The 22,123-nt window shown below is 36.8% G+C and overlaps 1 protein-coding gene across 1 annotated transcript in view; it reads right to left on the bottom strand.

The window, feature by feature from the left end:
* Positions 1–16,026, bottom strand: part of LOC128246708 (dentin sialophosphoprotein-like) — a 44,053-nt gene extending 28,027 nt beyond the window's left edge. Inside the window, exons 1-2 of the mRNA XM_052965062.1 lie at positions 15,925–16,026; positions 9,078–9,154 (exon numbers count right to left, since the gene is read on the bottom strand). Coding sequence (XP_052821022.1) covers positions 9,078–9,104 — 27 coding nt within the window. The 5' untranslated portion in view covers positions 9,105–9,154; positions 15,925–16,026. The remainder of the gene's footprint in view (positions 1–9,077; positions 9,155–15,924) is intronic.
* Positions 16,027–22,123: the final 6,097 nt, after the last annotated feature.

The following is a 22,123-nucleotide window of genomic DNA, read 5'->3' as shown; positions in this document are numbered from 1 at the left end:
ATGTTACATTTAAGGCAAATCTAAATAAATGCTAGATTTACATCCATTTTTTTTTTCTTAAATGGGGGGGGGGGGGGGGGGCTTGGGCATTTTTTTTCTCTAGGATGACTGTTTCACAGTTCAATACATGTCCATGCTCTTTCTAATTGCATAAGGGAGAATATAAATTTATTTATTTAGACGAACCAACGTTAAACAATTCTTCTGTTTTACATGTGAATGTCATACATCAACACCATAGGTATAAATAAACGCTGTTCCTGGATAGTACTGGACCGATATGCAAATACAGACTCTTGTTCAACATTTTATTTCAGGCAATAAAATTTAAGTGGTGGCTTAAAAAGATGGGGGGGGGGAAATCTAGCAATTAATTTATAGTTGCCTAAGTAATTTTTTAATTAAAATGTTTGGTTTGAATCCATTTGTGTGATACTGACTTGTTTAAGATGCAAATTATTTCAAAATTCGATTAGAAACAGTTGTTCAATAATGAAGATTATTTAGTGTTCAACATTTAAATTTACACGAGACAAAAACTTCCAAACCTGATTGTAAGGAAGTTTACACTTCCAATTTCAATTTCTTAATGTAGCATTTTCTAACTTGTTTGTGAATATATAATTTTCTACATTTGAAATTATGAATAAGGAGAAAAATATTTTCCTTGTTTCTATAATATGATTTTGTTGGGCTGTTATTAGCTCTACATGGGTGGTTTAAGGCAATTAATAGTCATTCAGCTTCGGAATGTTTTATTTAACTGATGGAAATTTATAAAATGATTGTATAAGTATATTTTATTATTTTAGTACTCATTGCTGAAAATTGACTCTGTCTAACAAAAGGGCACAGCAGTGTGTAGTAAAAAGGCAGCAGGCCGTGCGGGGAAAAAAACAGCAGAGTGCCCCCATTGCTACTGTATTTATAGATGAAGCATTGATTTGGATATGGTAGATTGTTTTTATCAGCAACTTAGCATTATTTAAGAAGTGTTTATAAGTGTAAGCAAATACTATTTGCTCTTTGCTTCTTAAAGCAACTGTGCACCAGATGACCAATTTGCAAGAAAAAAAGAAAATTGTCGAAAACTGACATAAACTTGGTATTTATATGTACAATGCATTGAAACTTACTAACTGAAGTACCACATAGTTTACAATTTATTAAAGTTTAGCAGTTATTTCGTATTTTTCCATTAACAAAGTTTACTGGTTATGTCTACCTAATAGAATTCATACCTTATGCGTGATTGGCTAGTCGATGTTAGGACGTGATATTACCAAGTTAGGTATATTATAAGCTTAAATATACCACTCGGTAAGAGTAATCCTTCGTAGCTCAGCGGATACAGTGCTCGGCTGCAATTTTCGAACCTCGTCTCTGACACATTTTTTTTTACATTTTGGTACTTTTTTTACAATTATGAAATCAAAGCTTAACACATTCTATTAAATAATTGTCCTGAGATTCATTACAGAAAAAAAAAAAAATTGGTGCCAATCTGGTGTACAGTCCCTTTAAATTGTTTTTATCACCAGATAACATATATGTGGAAGGCTTTCATTAACTCCCCCCCCCCCCCCCCCCCCCCCCCCCCCCCCCCCCCCCCCCCCCCCCCCCCCCGAGCGCCATGTTGTCAGGATTATATGGACAATTGAATAAAATATGCATGGACCGAAATGACAGCTGATTTGTTGCCGTTAAGGCAGTTTTAAGATTATGACCATTAGAGTGTGAGGATAGAGTGTGTTATGACCATGACCTTTGACTCTATGAACTCAAAATCCAAAGTCATCAGCTGGTCACCAGAAACCTAAATATTAAGTTCGAGGGCCATGGGTGCAGGCATTGTCAAGTTATATCACAGAAAGTTTTTTTCGTTCAAGGTCACTGTGGCCTTGACCTTTGACCCAATGACCCCTTAAATCATAAAGGGTCATCTACAAGTCAGATGCAACTCCAAGTCAAGTTTGAAGGCCATGGGTTCAGGCATTGTTGAGTTATCACTCGGACAACCTTTTACCATTCAAGATCACTGTGACTTTGACCTTTGGCTCTATGAATCCTAAAATCAATAAGGGTGATCTACTGGTCAGGCTTAGCATCCATGTCAAGTTTAATGATCATAGGGTCAGGCATTGTTGAGATATCAGTGGGAGAAGATTTGTTAACTTTTTTGCGTTAAAGGTTACTGTGACATTGACCTTGGCCTGATGACCCCTAAAGTCAATAGGGGTCATCTACTGGGCAGGCCCAACCTTCATGTCAAGTTTGATGACCATATGTCCAGGAATTGTCGAGTTCGCTTTCAAGGTCACTGACCTTGACCTTTAACCCCTAAAATCAATAGGGGTCATCTACTGGTCAGGCCCAAGCTCCATGTCAAGTTTGAGGGCCATGGGTGCAGGCATTGTTGAGTTATCACTCGGACAACCTTTTATCATTCAAGGTCACTGTGACCTTGACCTTTGGCCCAATGACCCCTAAAATCAATAGGGACCATCTTCTGGCCATGCCCAACCTCCAAGTCAAGTTTGAGGGCCATGGGTGCAGGCATTGTCGAGTTATCACTCGGATAACCTTTTACCATTCCAGGTCACTGTGACCTTGACCTTTAGCCCAATGACCCCTAAAATCAATAGGGACCATCTTCTGGCCAGGACCAACCTCCAAGTCAAGTTTGAGGGCCATGGGTGCAGGCATTGTCGAGTTATCACTCGGACAACCTTTTACCATTCCAGGTCACTGTGACCTTGACCTTTGGCCAGATGACCCCCGAAAACCATAGGTGTCATCTCCTGGTCAGGCCAATTCTCCAGGTCAAGTTTGAGGGCCATGGGTGCAGGCGTTGTCGAGTTAACACTCGGACAACCTTTTACCATTCAAGGTCACTGTGACCTTGACCTTTGGCCAGATGACCCCCAAAAACAAAAGGGGTCATGTACTGGTTAGGCCCAATTCCAAGTCAAGTTTGAGGGCCATGGGTGCAGGCATTGTCAAGTTATCACACGGAAAACCTTTAACCATTCCAGGGCTTGACGCTTATTCTAATACTTGGTTGCCCTTCGGGCAACCATCTAGCCATTTTCACTTGCCCGAATGGATTTTTACTTGCCCAATTTTTTGGGGCTCATTTTGTTGTTATACTTCACATCAAAACCCATTTCCAGATTCAACCTGCACATCAGGGCTTGCTGTATTTGAAATAAATCAGTTGTCATGAAATTTGTAACTAATAGCACATACATTCAAATTATTAAGGATGAAATTAAATTGAATTATAAGAACGAACAGTCAACCTCTTATAATCTTAGCCTTGTAATCTTACATTTATTTTGAAGTAAATTACAATTTATCGCAATGTAAAGTGAAATCGTAAAGTTCCAAAAACCGAGCATCCGAAAATTGGAGCAGTCCGAAAAATAGTCAAAATGACCATTCTCGCTGTGTCTGAGTCCAGGAAAATTGTTTCCCCAAGACTCGACCCAGCGTCGTTTTCGTTTCTTTTCATAGCTGGTCTTTTTCTCGGATGACTTAGCCTTTTTTCAACATTAAAAAAAAACTTGACAGCGTCGACTGTCAAAACATCATTTGACGATTTGTGTACATTGTGAGGGCATTAACTGGAATGCTAGCTATATGGATTTGGTGCAGCTCACGCGATTGGCCAACGGATCTAGATGGAATTACTCGAGCTCTATTGGAAAATATTCGGCAGTCTTCGCCATCGTAGTTTCTAATGAAAATGTCCGAGGAGCTCCGTTTGACGCGATTTTTCGAGTCAACAACCAATGAGTGCATTAGTTTCGTTTGATAAATACTCTCCAAGAAGGAAAATTATTTTTTACCAGAAAAGTCGCCACTATAACGAGTTTTTTTTTTGTTACTGCCCGATCGGGCAGGTAGATTCTAAAAACTACTGCCCGCCTGCAAAAATTACATGCCCCGGGCAATCGGGCAGTGGTTAATGTCGAGCCCTGCATTCAAGGTGACTGTGACCTTGACCTTTGGCCCGATGACCCCTTAAAACAATAGGGGTCTTCTACTGGTCAGGCCCAACCTCCAATTCAATTATGAGGGCCATGGGTGCAGGCATTGTCGAATTATCACTCGGACAACCTTTTACCATTCAAGGTCACTGAGACCTTGACCTTTGGCCCGATGACCCCCAAAAACAATAGGGGTCATCTACTGGTCAGGCCCAACCTCCAATTCAATTATGAGGGCCATGGGTGCCGGCATTGTTGAGTTATCACTCGGACAACCTTTTACCATTCAAGGTGACTGTGAACTTGACCTTTGACCCGATGAGCCCCAAAAACAATAGGGGTCAGCTACTGGTCAGGCCCAACCCAGTGCTCCAGCTAGCCCGTTTTTCAATGGCGCAGCGCCCGTGCCCCTTTTCTTACCGCCCTGCCCCCTTTTTGAGTAGTGCCCTTTTCACAAATGCTCTATTAGCCCCAAATATCCCGTTAGGGCCCTTTTTACTATTGAAATCATTATAAAAGATTGACAGCCCTTAATCCGCTGTCATAATTGAGACAAATTACGTAATACTTATGATAATAGTGTTCCCGCTAGGTGTCACCATGCCCCCATTGATTGCTTAAAATATGCCGTACTGCCCTTTCGTCTTTCCATGTGCCTTGACCAAGTCATATGACAGCTAATTGTGTATTTGTGTAGTGAGCAGACGACCTGTGTATTCATAATCGGTCATCTACTAATCCGATAATTAGGAAGAGCCAAATAGGGAAACATCGGCAGGAGGCGTGCCTATTGAATGTCAGCCAATCAGAATATACATTGAGAACTCATTCAACCAATGATGAAAGTTCGTAAAATGCGATAGAAAATGCGAAGGGATGGTGAAAAAAGTTGTGAAGCACAATTAAATCTTTTAAAATAATTGTTTATTGTATTGTACAGACGAGACTTGCCATTTTCAACATTGTTGATTTGAAGCAGACGGCACTGCCGATATGTAAACATAAGAAAGGTGGCGCTAATACAATCAAATACATCACCTTTTCAGTAAATGTTTTGAAAGTTTATTTATAAAATATTCATGATGAAAATTTCTTTGTAATCCACAAAATTATGTTGATGCTTTATTTAGTATTCACTTATCATGTCCACGATCTTGTCAAAATTCGCCGAAACCGCCATTTTATCAGAACGATTTTCGGAGTTATTTTATCAATGTTCTATGTTTAATAAGTGATTTTTTAAACCAGGGTAGTGATTTTTATTGTCATTTTATTCTAAAACATCAGCATATTAAACATTATTTTACCAAAGACAATTAAATAACAAACAGGCTGAATGTAACATTCGTACCCAAACCCGATCGTACCAAACTAAGATTCGTCCCCTACATTTATTTTTTTGTGTGTATCTATTTATTTGATGTTTAACTGTGTTTGTTTTTGTCTTCATCTTACAAACTTTTAAAAGAAATATGTGACATTGCACTAAAGAAGATGCCAAACAAGTACAATCATACTACCACAGACAAAAAGACAAATTTTAATTTTGATATTAAAACACACCCTTCTAAATTTTGAGAAAAAAACAACAACACCATTTTGTATAAGTCTGAAAATCATGGAAAATGATTTAAATTGAGTATAAAAACAAAACAAATTCTAGGGGGAGACCCCCCCCCACAAAAAAAGAAACACCTTGTGGCAGGGGTGGACCCCCCCCCCACAACCACCCCAACCTCTACACGACTCATGTAGCTTGCCCTTTTCAAAACTCCACCCTGCCCTTTTCAAATCCTGGCTGGAGCACTGCCAACCTCCAAGTCAAGTTTGAGGGCCATGGATGCAGGCATTGTCGAGTTATCACTCGGACGACCTTTTACCATTCAAGGTCACTGTGACCTTGACCTTTGGCCCGATGACCCCCAAAAACAATAGAGGTCATCTACTGGTCAGGCCCAACCTCCAATTCAATTATGAGGGCCATGGGTGCCGGCATTGTTGAGTTATCACTCGGACAACCTTTTACCATTCAAGGTGACTGTGAACTTGACCTTTGACCCGATGAGCCCCAAAAACAATAGGGGTCAGCTACTGGTCAGGCCCAACCTCCAAGTCAAGTTTGAGGGCCATGGGTGCAGGCATTGTCAAGTTATCACTCGGACGACCTTTTACCATTCAAGGTCACTGTGACCTTGACCTTTGGCCTGATGACCCCCCAAAACAATAGGGGTCATCTACTGGTCAGGCCCAACCTCCATGTCAAGTTTGAGGGCCATGGGTGCAGGCATTGTTGAGTTATCACTCGGACAAGCTTTAAAACTATTTTACCATTAAAGGTCACTGTGACCTTGACCTTTGACCCGATGACCCCCAAAATCAATAGGGGTCATCTACTGGTCAGGCCCAACCTTCATGTGAAGTTTGATGACCATACGTCCAGGAATTGTTGAGTTATCACTCGGACAAGCTTTGGTCTACCGACGGACCGACCGACAGACCGACATACCGACATGCCTGTGCAAAGCAATATACCCCTCTTCTTCGAAGGGGGGCATAATAAAGGGTATCATTTTGGTATATAATCACATGTATGTATACTTAAGGTCTACAGTGGTCCTGAACTATTATTTTGACACTTAAGTAAAGATAACAGGTTAAGATATTCATAACAAATATTTAGTATTGAAAGTAGTTAAAACACATACACACTATGAATTGAACATTGACCCTTGTAAGTGCCCCATTAAAGCTCATTCATTCAATCCAAATCATAAGTGCCTTTCTGACCTAGCATCCTGCCCTTTTCAAATCCTCAAAGTGTTATCCAGCATTGATTCATTACAAATTGAAATATCTAAAACAATGTAAAAATTGAGGATTTAGAAATTAGCGATAAGTTAATACATACTTTAATAAGATTTACTTTATTCAGGATTGTTGGGATATGATTGAGGTTGTCAAACCCATAGTAAATTTATTTTACTGACCGTTCCAAGGCGGTACGTTGTTTGTGCAGTTTTGTGCTGTTTTTCAGTGTTTCTTGTTTGACTGTGAATTTTTATTTTTATTTTCTATGTCTTTGGCGTTTACCCTGTGCTATTAAACGGGGTTTATGTTTAAACTTTTGGCTACTGAGCTTGTTTCTGTAGCTTTTTATATAAATGTAAGTACCATATCTGATTTGAAAGAGGTCAGGCCAACTGTAAACACTATTTCAAACACTTCTCTGTTGCTGTTTAAATGATGTAGGAAAGGGGCATAACATAACAATTATTAAAATCAGAGTTATTGGCCTTGCAATTCATGACCTCCATGTCTCTGTTTACATGTGTACCAAGTTTCATTTAAATACCTTATGCCTAAAAAAAAAATATGTCTGTTTCGGGTAACCCGACCCTACCTATAAAAATGCGCAGACCCTAACTATTTTTTTCCGTTTCTGAGCAAAAAAATATTTGTTAGCGAATAGAGAGTTACGAAGGGTGGATAAATGCAAATTGGACGATCAGAATTATTGTTTATATGATAAAACAAAGTCAGGCAATGACAGTAATGTAGGAAAGACTGCCATGTGCAAGGAAACACTCTGAACTTACGACAGATTTTTAAAAAAAAAAATCAAAAAAAAAAAAAAATCCCTACCTACCCTACCTAAAAATTTTGGGAAGGTTACCCTAAACAAACAATTTTTTTGGGGGGGCCTTATACAGTTTTTCAGTTATAGCCAAAATTAATGTTTTAGCCCTTTTTTGGTCTCAAAAAAGGGGAGAAGTTTTGCCAACTTTTCAAGTCTAAGTTACGGGAGTACATAATATACATGAATGTATGTATAAAACAGGCAACATGTGTAGCAGTTTTCATTTGAATATCTAGAACGCTTTTTGTGTTACGGTCAAGGTTGACTTTTGTGCATGATGCTGACAAACCACAACAGGGCTATCACAATACCGCAACTTTTTTCTTTAAAGCTGCACTCTCACAAATGTATCATTTTAACAACCTTTCAATGAGCCAATCTTTGCATAAATGTCACGCAACCAGTGATATAAGAGTGCTAAAAAAATCAGATCTAAGTTTATCATATTTATGATCCAATGGCTCAAAGTGCAGTTTATCAAACAATTGAGATCTGTTCTATTGTTGATGATCTTATATGACTGAATTTAAGGCATCAAGTTGGCACTGTTTTAAAAACAGGGCTTCCAATAAGAATTTGAAACTGGAAGTATGAACTTCCTGTCCATCAATTTTGGAAGTCTTTCACTGAAATGAGTAAATTTAAGTCTCCCGAATACAATATATATATATATTTCAAAATTCCAAGCTTTCTACTTTGGAAGTTTTTGTACTTCCAAGGAATTTAAAGATTTGACCCATATCTAGGGAGTAATATACTTCCAAACTTCCTTTAATCAGGGATGTGATTGACCTGGCAGCCGGAGGGCTGAAACTTTTTCAGCCATGGGTTTATGGGGCGCTCTTTGGGTCAAAAGCGCACTGCTGTAGAAGAAAAAATGACTTTTTAGAAGCTCTTTTGAGGGCTCTCCTGACTTTAAATTTGAAGCAAACTAGAATATTAACTTAAACAACTGAAAGCAACCAAAAAAATCTTTAGGTATTTTTTATTTTTTTATTTTTTTTTGGGGGGTCTCTGGGGCCTTAAGATCCGCAGAATTCCGTGAATCCGCGGACAAATCACATCCCTGTTTAATGGAAGCCCTGTTCTGGGACAAATCTTTTGAAGTGTCCAAACTGACAATCTGTGATAGTGCAGCATTAAAAATAAACAGATAAGCTAACAAAACATTGTAACCACAACATGAAATGACTGTTTATCTTTCCATGAAAAGACAAAAGTATTACCGTATTGACATTAACAGTATTTTGTTCATTTATTTAAAAATATGAAAGGATTTCTTTGATGGCCAAAATAAGTTTACAGAGTGAAGAATAACCTTCCTGAATGTTTAAATCAATTAATTTCTGCTTGATTTTGAAGACAGCTCTTAAGACCAGGATGACACAATTAATTATATGAAGTGCCTTTACATGCTCAAGCTCGTCGTAACAACATGTATTACTTACCACAAGAAATGGCTGAAACAGCATCATGTAAGTAGGGTCAGGGACCTTTCTCCACAAGAAAGTCTCTGTACTTCATCCTGAAAAAGAGTCAAGTGAACTGGTTTAACGCTTTGGCCTAAGACAAAATAGGTTTGTGTCTGGTTATGACCTGAAAAGTTTGGGTTACTATGAAGGAATTTTTTTTCTTTTGCAAGGCATTTTTGCAGTACCTGCAAATTATACTACATGTAATTCTACTAATTTCAGGTCAGATTAACGTTAATATCTGGTTTATACACTGCAAATGCCTTTAAACTATTTCGGAGCTCATGATTTTTTATTCATTTTTTATTGGAAAAAAAAATCAGCCTGCGATTAAACAACACAATCGGTCAGGTAACTGGAAGCAAACATTCTTTTGTTTCAGCCTTAATTATTCAATTTAAAATGACTTTCATATGGGTGTTGCTTAAGGCAGTTTAGAGAGGGCCCTGTCCCCTGCCCTTTATTTGGTTGCCCCTTTAACCCTGACACGAGACTGAAATGTCCCCCTTTTACCTTCCCCGAAATCAAATTCATCAATTATAATGATCAAACTTGATTTTTCTACTTTACAGACCTTGTTGCATCCTGCCCTTTTTCGGCAGCCCCCTGCCCTGTTTAAAGTCTGTCTAATTTTACCCTACTTCCAACACTATTGTCACTATTTATTACTGACACTCATGGAACAACTGCATCCTTAGTGATAATCTGACATATATGGCAAGCAAAGTTGATATGGTAGAGTGCCGAGCACTGTGACGTTGTTACATGAAGACAGGGTTTGAGCTCTGGAAAAACTTTTCTTTCGCATTCAATTGACAAGAATCATCATACCTTGACACATGTTATTAATCTTGTTATACTTGATCTCCTTATAATTGTAGGAGACTGTATATGGCAGATATCTCGAAAGCCTATTTAATGTTTTGTGTCTCTAAATTTCCAAGCCAACTTCAACTCCCTTTTAGATGTGTCCCAGGATTTTGTCCACCTTCAAATCCATTTTAGAGGGATCCTAGGATACTGTAACTATTACTGTACCATAATAAAATACATAATTATTATTTATTCTCCTTTTTGGAATAGGAAAGTCCAAAACATGTGTAACTGGTATAAGTGTAGAAACAACTATTTATGTGGAAGTACAAAATTAATAAACCCTTTTTGTTCGCCTTGTTGGGGGAAAACAGTGATCGTAATTAGCACAAGCCCGCAAGCCCTGAACTGGTAAAATGCTTTACGGGTTCGCTCACATTCTGTATTTTATACAGCAGGTCTTGTTGACAATATTTTATGAAAAAGAGTATTCGAGTCTGTTCATTCAAAAAATCTAATATCTATGAATTAGAAAAGCAATAAGTTCAAATATCAGACCCAAAACCAGGCTAAAAAGTGGCTTAGAGTAACGTTCAAGACAGTAGGATAAGCAATAATATGAAATGGAGTGATTCAGTTGCCGAGACGTTGACTGGTCTTTAAAGACAGACCAATGAATAAAATGAAGCATTTTATCAACCAAATGGATATAACAGGAGCTGTCACAAGTAACTTGACAAATTGGCCCTGAAAGGCCTCATTGGACGGAGTATTTGGGCCTGTATGGACAGATAGTTTTGAGGATGTAACAAATTTCGAGGTAACCTACCCTACCTTTACATGAAATATGAAAATAATGATCTGTAAAATTTTTGAAGAGCAAAGTATGTACATGGAAATGTTAAGTAACTGCAAGTTGAGTGGATATCAACTCATCTCTGGGTCAAAGTGCTCTTCAGTAATCACAAACAGATTTTCCGCTAGAGGTTACCATGACCTTGACCTTTGACCCACTGACCTCAAAATTCTAAGGATATCTGCTGGTCATTACCAATCTGCCTACCAAGTCTGGGTTCTTTGGGCCTAAGCGTTTTCTTGTTATTTATTGAAAACAGCGGGACAGACGGACGGTCACAATTCCTATATGCCGCCCTCCTTTGGGGCATATTAAGCCCTATGTTTCGACAAAAACCTGTAATAATTTATCAATTAAAACTCACAAATATATCCAGGCCCCAATTTCTCGAAACTTCTTAAGCTTAACAGGCTTAAGTCGCTTATTTCAATTAGCAAAAAAACATACTAATAATGATTTTGATAAATGAAAAATGGTTTCTTCTAATAAGCATACAGATTTTTATTATATAATTTATAAAAAACTTTTAAAAGAGTAAATATATCGCATATTATAGAATAACAAAAATAGTGAGTTAAGCTTAATCCTGTTATAAGGGACTTAAGAAGTTTCGAGAAATTGGGGCCTGATGTCTTGTTTTTCAAATGTGCAACTTAATTTGCATAAAAATAAAATCGTAATAAATTTCAAATGAGGAAAAAAGAAGATGCAAAAACGTCACTTTACTTCAAGAATAAGTTATTACTGATATTCAACATAAAAAACTGCAGATTGTATACTACTGTTGCAAAAACAACAACATTGCATGTACACAGTGCACATCAAATTTCTGTGAATTATGTCGACCATCACATGGTAGGTACTGCTCAAAATAAATATGTAACACAGAGCATTGCTTCATTTGGAGTGATATGCCGAGTATTTCATAACATATTTTCATAGACTCAGGGGTAGAGCATTCCCCTGGACTTCCAAAGGAGTCAGGACTAGATCCTATGCTGCTCAGCATTGTGGAAGATGCACTACCTGTGGGAGACACACATTAATAAGGAAACAGCTTATCATAAAATATGATCATTTTCAAATTCCCAACAACAATGGCACATTAACTACACTTTAAAAAATGGGAACAAGTGAACCTGCAGGTCTGTATTAGATATTGAACTGACAATTTTAACATGCATTTACAGTAGGAAAGATTTGCCTTTATCCAGACTGTAAGGAAATTACAATGCATCCTGATATTCAGATTTCGTTTTAGGTGCATTACTATGAATATTTAGATTTTAATTGTCCTTTGAAGAAAGATAATAATGCTCATAACACATTTTTTTTTATCTTAAACATATTTTGGGAAACCATTTTATATTTATTTTACCAATGATGTCAGACATTTCTAAAAGAGGCTCTTTTGCAGGCCAAAGGAAGTTAATAATCTGTTTTGTTTCTGTATAAAAATACATTTTCAGGGCTTTCCAACTTAATGGGCTTAAAGGATTAACAAAAATGGTGAGTTTGACATAAAGTTTTTTAAAATTAAGTTTCAAATACCTTTTCTTTTTAATACATATTTCTAATAACCAATGAAAACAAAAATAAGTTTTTCATTCCTGTAAAGTTTGCATTGTTTGAACAGAAGATGAGTTTAATTTAAAGCAAATTTTATTGAGATAACTTCAAAATTCAGGAGGAATATCTTGAAAAAAAAATCAAAAAGTGTCTGAGAACTTCTCACCTAATATTTAGGCTATTGTTGAACACTAAATTAGGCACAAAAACACATATATGCAGCATACAAACCAGTGCTCCAGCTAGCCCTTTTTTCAATGGCGCAGCGCCCGTGCCCCTTTTTTTACCGCCCTGCCCTTTTTTGAGTAGTGCCCTTTTCACAAATACTCTATTAGGGCCAATTATTCCGTTAGTGCCCTTTTTACTATTGAAATCATTATGAAAGAGCAGCAGCCCTTAATCCGCTGTCATAATTTAGACAAATTACGTAATACTTATGATAATAGTGATCCTGCTAGGTGTCACCATGCCCCCATTGTCTGCTTAAAATATGCCGTACTGCCCTTTCATCTTCCCATGTGCCTTGTCCAAGTCATATGACAGCTAAGTGTGTATTTGTGTAGTGAGCAGACGACCTGTGTATTCATAATTGGTCATCTTCTAATCCAATAATTAGGAAGAGCCAAATACGGAAACATCGGCAGGAGGCGGGGCTATTTAATGTCAGCCAATCAGAATATACATTGAGAACTCGTTCATTCAATCATGAAAGTTCATAAAATGCGATAGAAAATGTGAAGGGATGGTGAAAAGAGTTGTCAAGCACAAATCTTGAAAAATAATTGTTAATTGTATTGTACTGATGATACTCGCCATTTTAATTAAAAAATTGTTGATTTGAAGCAGACGGTCACTGCCGATTTGTAAACATAAGAAAGGTGGCGCTGACACAATCAAATACATCACCTTTTCAAAAAAAGTTTTGAAAGTTAATTTCTAAAATATTCATGATGAAAATTTCTTTGTTACCCACAAAAATATGTTGATGTTTTATGTAGCATTTATTTACCATGTCCACGATCTTGTCAAAATTCGCCGAAACCGCCATTTTGTCAGAACATTTTTCGGAGTTATTTTATCAATGCTCTGTTCTATAAGTGATTTTTTTAAACCAGGGAAGTGATTTTTATTGTCATTTTATTCTAAAACATCTGCATATTAAACATTATTTTACCAAAGACAATTTAATAACAGCCAGGCTGAATGTAACATTCGTACCCAATCGCGATCGTACCAAACTAAGATTCGTCCCCAACATATATCTTTTTTTTTGTTTATATTTATTTGATTGCTTCAAATGTTTAACTGTGTTTCTTTTTTTCTTCATTTAACATACTTTTTAGGAGAAATATGTGACATTGCACTTAAGAAGATGCCAAACAAGTACAATCATACTACCTCAGACAAAAAGACAAATTTTAATTTTGATATTAAAACACACCCTTCTAATTTTAGAGAAAAAACAACAACACCATTTTGTATAAGTCTGAAAATCATGAAAAATGATTTAAATTGAGTATGTAAACAAAACAAATACTAGGGGCAGACCCCCCCCCCCAGAATTTAAAAAAAACAACAACAAAAACCTTGTGACAGGGATTGACCCCTCCCACCACCATCCCCAATCGCCTCTACACGACTCATGTAGCTTGACCTTTTCAAAACTCCACCCTGCCCTTTTCAAATCCTGGCTGGAGCACTGCAAACAACATACCGGTATCATCTCATCAAATTATACATCTACATGATTGTACATACTTTATTTTATATCTTCCATTTAATCAGTCAATATGTGAATTAATGTTTTACCTAGTCCACCTAAATGGCCGTCAACGAGTCTTTTAATGATTTTTTTAATATGGCAGACTCGTGACGTCCACCATCCCAGCAAAAAGTAGCAAGCGGTCCTTGCGCAGAGAATCCTCGCGGCCACAATTTTGAAATTATCTCCGTTATAAATTCAAATTTCTACGAAAATATTACTGCCTACTATTAAACACATATTAAGTTATGTCAGTATGCCCAAAAAACATGTTAAGTTATCATTAAACACTTACAAGTGTCGATTGTTTATCAAGTATCCCGATATCGGTAAATCTGGGACAAATCTGACTGGTTGTGTACATGTATAACGGTATTTGTGACCCATAATATATTAATGTGAAAATAACAACTCTAATGACAAATTTAATCCATTTCAGATCACTGTCGGATAAAAATTGAACAACTTTGTCATTATTTTTCAACATCAATGCATATTATTTCAGTATATCATTTCGCCCGTTGTTAAATGGTAGAGAGTTGTAGCGTTACAGGGATACATAAGAAATGTCTAAATAATAAAAAAAAGTATCCCTGATCGCTCATTATTGTAGCTAATGTTTTACCCATGCTTGCAAAAAAATAGCACATAAATGACTTCCTCATCTCTTTTGGACATTTTTGATTGTGTCATCGGATGGACCCATGCATTCGCTACAATATTCACCATGCAAGTACCATATATTCTTCATGCAAGTCAACTAAACATGACATTTGTGACCAGTGCACCCAGAATAATAGTTTGATTACGCAGGTGCATTGGGTGGCACAATCGGAACAGGGGAAGTGTTTAGTCTAAAATAATAGACGTGTTATACGGGATTCTTCCAATCCCTAACATCTAAACGGGAATGTGCAAAAAACGGGGGTGTTTTAAAAATATTGAAATTGTTTTAAGTGAAGTATTTTATGGTTGAAATTGATCATAAAGAGTTATATTCATATTTTACCATGTAAGTGAAATGTTATTTTGCACTAGACAAGCATTTAAAGCATTAAAACAAGTTGTTTACCTTTCCAATAAAATGAAAGTTGACTGACACAGACAACAATTATGCGAAGGGGAACAACTCGAGACAATCGTAATAGCTCGGCCTCCTCCGACAAAGCTTCGAGATAGACCTCGTTATACAATTGTAACAACTCGGCCATGGCCGAAATGTTCCGAGCGATTTAAAACTGTGCCCTAAAGCCTTGCAGGTGCCCTTCATGTATATATCGTTATGTTTTGACAGAATGAAATGAAAAAAAGCCGTCAAACTCATAATTATAAGTTGGATATTTATTTTTTTGTGTACGGAACTAATATAAAATAACATTATCTGGTAATATTTCTTGTTTTTATGATATTTTATAGACGCTATATGCTTTAACCCGGAATCCTGATCGGAACAACTACCCACTTTTGATACTAAACAATTTGTACGTGAAGGATTTGCCATATCAAAAATATAAAAAAAAATCCGTCAACGTACAATTATTTGGACTAGGGAAGTGTTATTTTCTGCATGTCTCCACACTTAAAGACATTTTTAGCTATTGGAATCAGATACACATGTTTATAACGCACACCTTATGATTATTTGGTGGAGGTAATGATGAAGAATGGCTAAGAACTTAGTCAAAACACATTTATTGTCAATAATAACATTTAAGTGAGGTCATCCAGACAATTAAACAAAAAATAGAACGAGAAAATGCAGGTGTTTTTTTTAAAAATAGGTTATAATGTAAACAGTGATTAGAACTAATAAAAATACATACATGTCAACAATTAGTATAAATGAAAGCTCTTCAAAAACCTCATCATTTGTTTATTTTTACGATCACTCATTTAATGTTTCCGGTTCGCCATTTTGTGCTGGCTGGGCTGCATACCACTATTAAAATACACTCCACATTGTCCGACCGCAGTTATCTTCTCGTAGTTCTGAAAGACTCATGAGCATCAACATGTCACATGTCTGGGTCGTCCCAGATTCTTGATTATAAGATTTTTAATTAAATTGAACAGGTTATGTAAGAAATAGTTATAATAAAAGATTTAATAAAACTTATACGGATTTTATCCAAGTATATTACTACACACCTTTGCTTATAGACTGCCTTTAAAATCAAGTTCTTCAGCATGGTAGTAGTTTTTTGTAGGATGTATTTTGCGTCTTATATACGTATGTAGTACCACTGACCGGTCTGATGGTTCCATGTAAAACTATAATGTTGGTACTAAGATCTTTTCTGAGTTTGTTGGTGGGATATAGATAAGAAGTTCAAAACTGTCATGCCCTATCATGAATATAGGACTCATGATACAAGTGCAGATCTATGGAATGCTCGTAAATCCCATGGACATGGTTATAACTGTAATCTGTACCGCAAACAGAGACACAAGGGGCGGGGGACTGGTGGTGAGAGTGGGGGGGGGGGGGGCAGCATCCCTCATTTGATAACTTTTTTGAGGATTACATGTATATCATAAACATAATACACACTTTATAATTGTTTATTTCAATGGAAGCTTGATCGTCGTTTGCTTGTTTTTAAGTTTAGTACTTCCTGAAGCTTAACCAAAAGACTGCGAGGTATATTTATTCCTAAAACCTTTTTTGGGGGGTGGGGGTGGGGGCGTATAAAAAGACGTATTGAAGATTTAAAAAAATCTCAAAATTATTTCTTCCTGTCAGTTCGACTATATGCTGTTAGTGTTTTGTCATCATTTATGATGGCACTCCAACACATGACTTCATGATTTGATTTTTTTTTTGTAATAAATTGTTTGGCTATTTTAATGTTTTAATACAGGTTTTCTTAGTGTCTTTACAGACACGGCACCGTAGTTGGACAGCGCATTCGTCGCTTTGTTTACTAAATGATGCCATGTTCGCCACATTTTGTGTGATGAATTCACCGCGTTTGTTGGATTTGACCACCGTTGAATAATATTGTATTGACAATTTCATGTTCATCTTTTATTTTCTAAATAAAATGGAGCTAACAGGCGAAACATCTTTTTTTTTCAATTTTAGGAGCGAGCGATAATCGAAGCGATACAAATAACAAAAAAAGTATTCGTCATTGAAATAACATGACCAAAATCCAACATATCTCATTTATTGTATCTCGGACATTTAAACATTACAATTTTGGGGGAAATTGTGCTGACTTCCTAACAAATGTCACGCAAAACAAGTATTACCTCACAGGCTGACAAGATATTTTTTTAACTTTTATATAAATTAATCAATATATGGGATGTATACCAGATGTTAACCGATTTCTTAAGAAGTATGAATAACTCGAATACGTGGATATCTGTTTACAAACGGGTTGCTTTCCTTCCAAATATGAACGGACAGCTAAAAATAAGGAGGTTGTGTTCGACTCGAGCGGAATCTTTGCAAAATCTTCTAAAAAGCGCGGTACTAACAACCTTTTCATTATAAACATTTATTTTACTTACTGATTCAAATCAGATTAAAGACACTTTAATGCATAAATAAAAATGTTTTTAACGCGATACTTTTTTGTTTTATGACGTCATTTTAACATTGCGCAATGGTACGTTTATGATGTGACGTCAGCTGAGTGGAATACGGCGCCGTATTGCACTGGCGTGGAATTCGGTCTGGAGTGTTTTACGATATGTATTGCGTGCGGATATATATTTAAACTGCACTCTCACAGATTTAACGTTTTGACAACTTTTTTTATTTTTTCTTCTTGAAACGAGCCAATTTTTGCGAAAATTCATTATAAATACAAGACTGCTGACAAAAAATAGAACGCAGATTTTAATATTTAAGTTTAAAAATTGATGTTTGATGCATTTTCTTAAACCTTAAATAACAGTTTAAGGCATAAAACATTATTTCTTGAACGGAAATATGAAAATCTACGATCTGTTTTTTTTTTGTCAGCAATCTTTTATCATTGCTTTGCAGATATTTACGCAAATATTTGCTCTTTTCAAGACAAAAAAAAAGTATATCTGTGAGAGTGCAGCTTTAAAAATATTCTCGAAAATACTAACATGTTTATTTTGTTGTACATTTTTATAACCCTACCGCCTGATTGATGTGAAAGTAAAATTAAATGTCCTCGTTGTTTTGCGCGTATATCTGATTTTTTACAATTAATAACAACACGTGCATACAGCGAATGCAATAAAAATACCAAGTCAGATTATAAACTTGTATCTTCCATGGCCGAGAGTGTAAGATAGGTTCATTCCGACCCGAGCGTAGGGTATTTTGCGGAAACGAGGTTTACCGAGTTTCCGCAAAACACCCTGCGCGAGGGTCGGGATAAACCTATCTTACAAGAGCGGCTATGGTAGATGCTTTTTCTCCCACCTCAGTTAAACAAAATTTAGTTTCAATGTATTTTTTTTTTGCTGGAACTCTTTTGTGCTTAGTGAAACGGATATGGGATAATTCGTGTTTGTCATGGATATTCGCGCAGTGATTCAGCGTGTGTTAATGGTCTGATCGGTCTTTAAATAGTTCTAAGAAGAGAGAAGCATTATTTCTTGAAAGGTGCGTGAAAACTGTTTTCTGATGACATTTGAAGCGAGAAATAATAACATAGCTTTCAAAATATTGCCACAAGACAAGGTTTCCATGATGCGCTACAGACGACAGTCTTCCACAAGGGAGGTAATTACAATGTGGTGACCACTAAAAGAAGTTCCATACGGGCATTTTATCTTCGCCCGTGGGCAAGATAAGAATTTCTAGCATGGTTAAATTAATGGATCTACTTATCTGAGGTGGGAGAAAAAGATTTCTCCCACCTCAGATAAGTAGATCCAATAATTTAACCATGCTAGAAATTCTCAAATGTCATCATAAAACAGTTTTCACGCGCCATTCAAGAAATAATGCTTCATTTTCCTTAGAACTATTTAAAAAGACCGATTTGACTATAAAAATTAACTGGATCACTGCGCGCGTATCCATGACAACCACGTGCTATCGCATATCCATACGCAACTTTTTTCACTAAGCACAAAAGAGTTGCAAAAAATACATTTTTAATTAATTTTGTTTAACTGAGGTGGGAGAAAAAGCATCTACCATAGCCGCTCGTGTAAGATAGTTTCATCCCGACCCTCGCGCAGGGTGTTTTGCGGAAACTCGGTAAACCTCGTTTCCTCAAAACACCCTACGCTCGGGTCGGAATGAACCTATCTTGCACTCTCGGCCATGGAAGATACTTATAGTATTTTCTAAGTACCATGAGTGAAATCTGCACGTCTAAAATGTTATTTCAATAAAGAAACCTTCACACCGAGGAATAATAAACGTGTCAACCAAGTATTACCTTACGTTACTACATATTTGGCCGATTGTTCAGTACTTTCAGTTAACAACGTTGTTAAAGGGACTAGACACCGGATGGTCCAAATATCAGGAAATACAGTTTTAACCTTAAAACAAGCTTAGAATTGTCAATGCAAGCTAGAAGGAGGCCGATAAAACATCGTTTTACATGATAAAAAGAAAAAACGCAACACTCATGTTTCTGTCTCATCAGGGTTTCGCCGTTTAAAAATAGCACAAAATTTTCACAGTTCAAATCATATCTGTGTATGCGTACAGATAAATTTTCTGACGCTATTTTCTGGTAGATTATCCTAGTAAATTTCGAATTTTCGATTTTGAAAAATGCTCAAAAAAAACCTGTAAAAGATGCATGTGTGGACGTAAGCGATGTGATACATCAATACGTTAGATTCAATGCGTTGTACAAAACGATATCAGTTGAACATAAGTTTGGTATTTTACAATTTTCTCTTCTTTTCTTGTTATTATATCATCTGGTGTCTAGTCCCTTTATTGTCATCGTCGTTCGCATTCAAATCATTATTGCTCGACTGGAAATCTCGCAGATACATCTCTGTTCCTAACAACAACTGGGTCAATGTTTTAGCTGAACTCGTTTTAATTAACTTTGGGAGAAACTAGGAAAGTTTATTTAACTTTATAAGTTAAAGCTGCACTCTCACAGATATACCATTTTTAGAACATTTTATTTTTTTATCTTGGAAAGAGCAAATTTTTTGCGTAAATATCTGCAAACCAATGATATAAGATTGCTGACAAAAAATCAGATCGTACATTTTCATATTTCCGTTCGAAAATTATTGTTTTATGGCTTACCGGTTTAAGAAAAATGCATAAAACATCAATTTTGAACTTAAATATAAAAACCAGCGATCTAATTTTTTGTCAGCAATCTTATATAACTGGTTTCCATGGATATTCGCAAAAATTGGCTCGTTGCTATAACAACGTTCTGAACAATCGACCTAAATAAAGTTTATTCAATAAAAACAGGTTATTTGAAGTAACGAACTGAGTCCAAAAGCTCCGGGCATATTATGTTACGATATATTCTAATAAATTAGATTTTTTTAAAAACAAATCATATGTACTAAATGTGTAAATTTAACAAAAACAAATAAATAAATAAATACCGGACTTAAAGTCAGTCCAACTCGATGGCGCCAGCATTTTACCTTGATGTCGGAGATGAGGCGCACGAGTAGAAGCACCAGCAGCAGCAGCAACAGCAGCAGATATAGCAGTAGTAAAAGTAGTTGTAGCAGTTGTTGTAGCAGTAGTAGTAGTAGAAGTAGTAGTAGTAGTAGTAGTTGTAGTAGCAGCAGCAGCAGCAGTAGCAGTAGTTGGTGGTGGTGGTGGTGGTGGCGGCGGCGTTGATAATTTTGGTGGTGGTTCCGGCAGCAGCGGCGGCAGCGGTAAAAGCAGAGGCGTGGAAGCAGAAGCAGTAGTAGAAAAGAACGCAGAAACTGTAGCAGCAACATCATCAGAAGCAATAGCAATCACTCTTGCAAATGATACTGTCACTGCTAACGTTACGTCATCACCACCACCACCACCACCACCATCATCATTGAGAAGCTTTAAGCCAAAATCCTAGATCAAAGATTTCAGATTTTTATACTCAAGTATGTACTTTGTACCAAGATCAGCCATCACCACTCGAACAGAGGTGTCACTAATTGCCTCACCTCTCGTGACCTGTTAAGCAACCTCTCATCCATTACAGTTTCACCAAAAACGATTAGTTTTAATGAAATATAAAACTATTTCCCTCAAGATTTACTTGATAAAATCAACCAAATTTATCTCAGTGTCGCCTGGACTGAATATTCCGAAACTATGTGTGAGTACTTTTAAAATTAAATTGTATTATATGATATAACAAATGTACTTATAACAGGTTTATAATAATTCGTAATAAAAGTATACAGTATACTATTATTGTACCGCCTTGCTGTAGAAAATATATGTAAACGATGTTTAACACTAAAATTTGAAATTTGACACAGATACAATAGTATGAAGATTGAATACTGGTCGTGTGGTAAACTTTCAGACTGATTTACAGTATATTATAAGCTTGTTTCTTTTGAATAACTGTTTACTTGGTGTCGTTGTTGTCGGCGACCACGGCGGCTTAGATGAAGTATTCTCGTGCAGATAACAATGTTGACAATGACTTAGTAAGGTCAATCGATATTCTTTAAAAAGATGCCCATGGAGATATAGGTCACGTGCTCATGGGGAAAGAGGTCACATGCTCGTGGGGAAAGAAGTCACATGTTCATGGTGAAAGAGGTCACATGCTCGTGGTGCAAGAGGTCACATGCTCATGGGGAAAAAGGTCACATGCTCGTGGTGGAAGAGGTCACATGCTCATGGGGAAAGAGGTCACATGCTCGTGGGGAAAAAAGTCACATGTTCATGGTGAAGGAGGTCAGATGCTCGTGGTGGAAGAGGTCACATGCTCATGGGGAAAAAAGGTCACATGCTCGTGGTGGAAGAGGTCACATGCTCGTGGGGAAAGAGGTCACATGCTCATGGGGAAAGAGGTCACATTCTCATGGGGAAAGAGGTCACATGCTCATGGGGAGAGTGGCCACATGCTCATGGCGAAA

Source organism: Mya arenaria, chromosome 9 (genome assembly GCF_026914265.1).
Source record: "Mya arenaria isolate MELC-2E11 chromosome 9, ASM2691426v1".
NCBI lineage: Eukaryota > Metazoa > Mollusca > Bivalvia > Myida > Myidae > Mya > Mya arenaria.
This window is presented reverse-complemented; position numbering and strand designations above follow the sequence as displayed.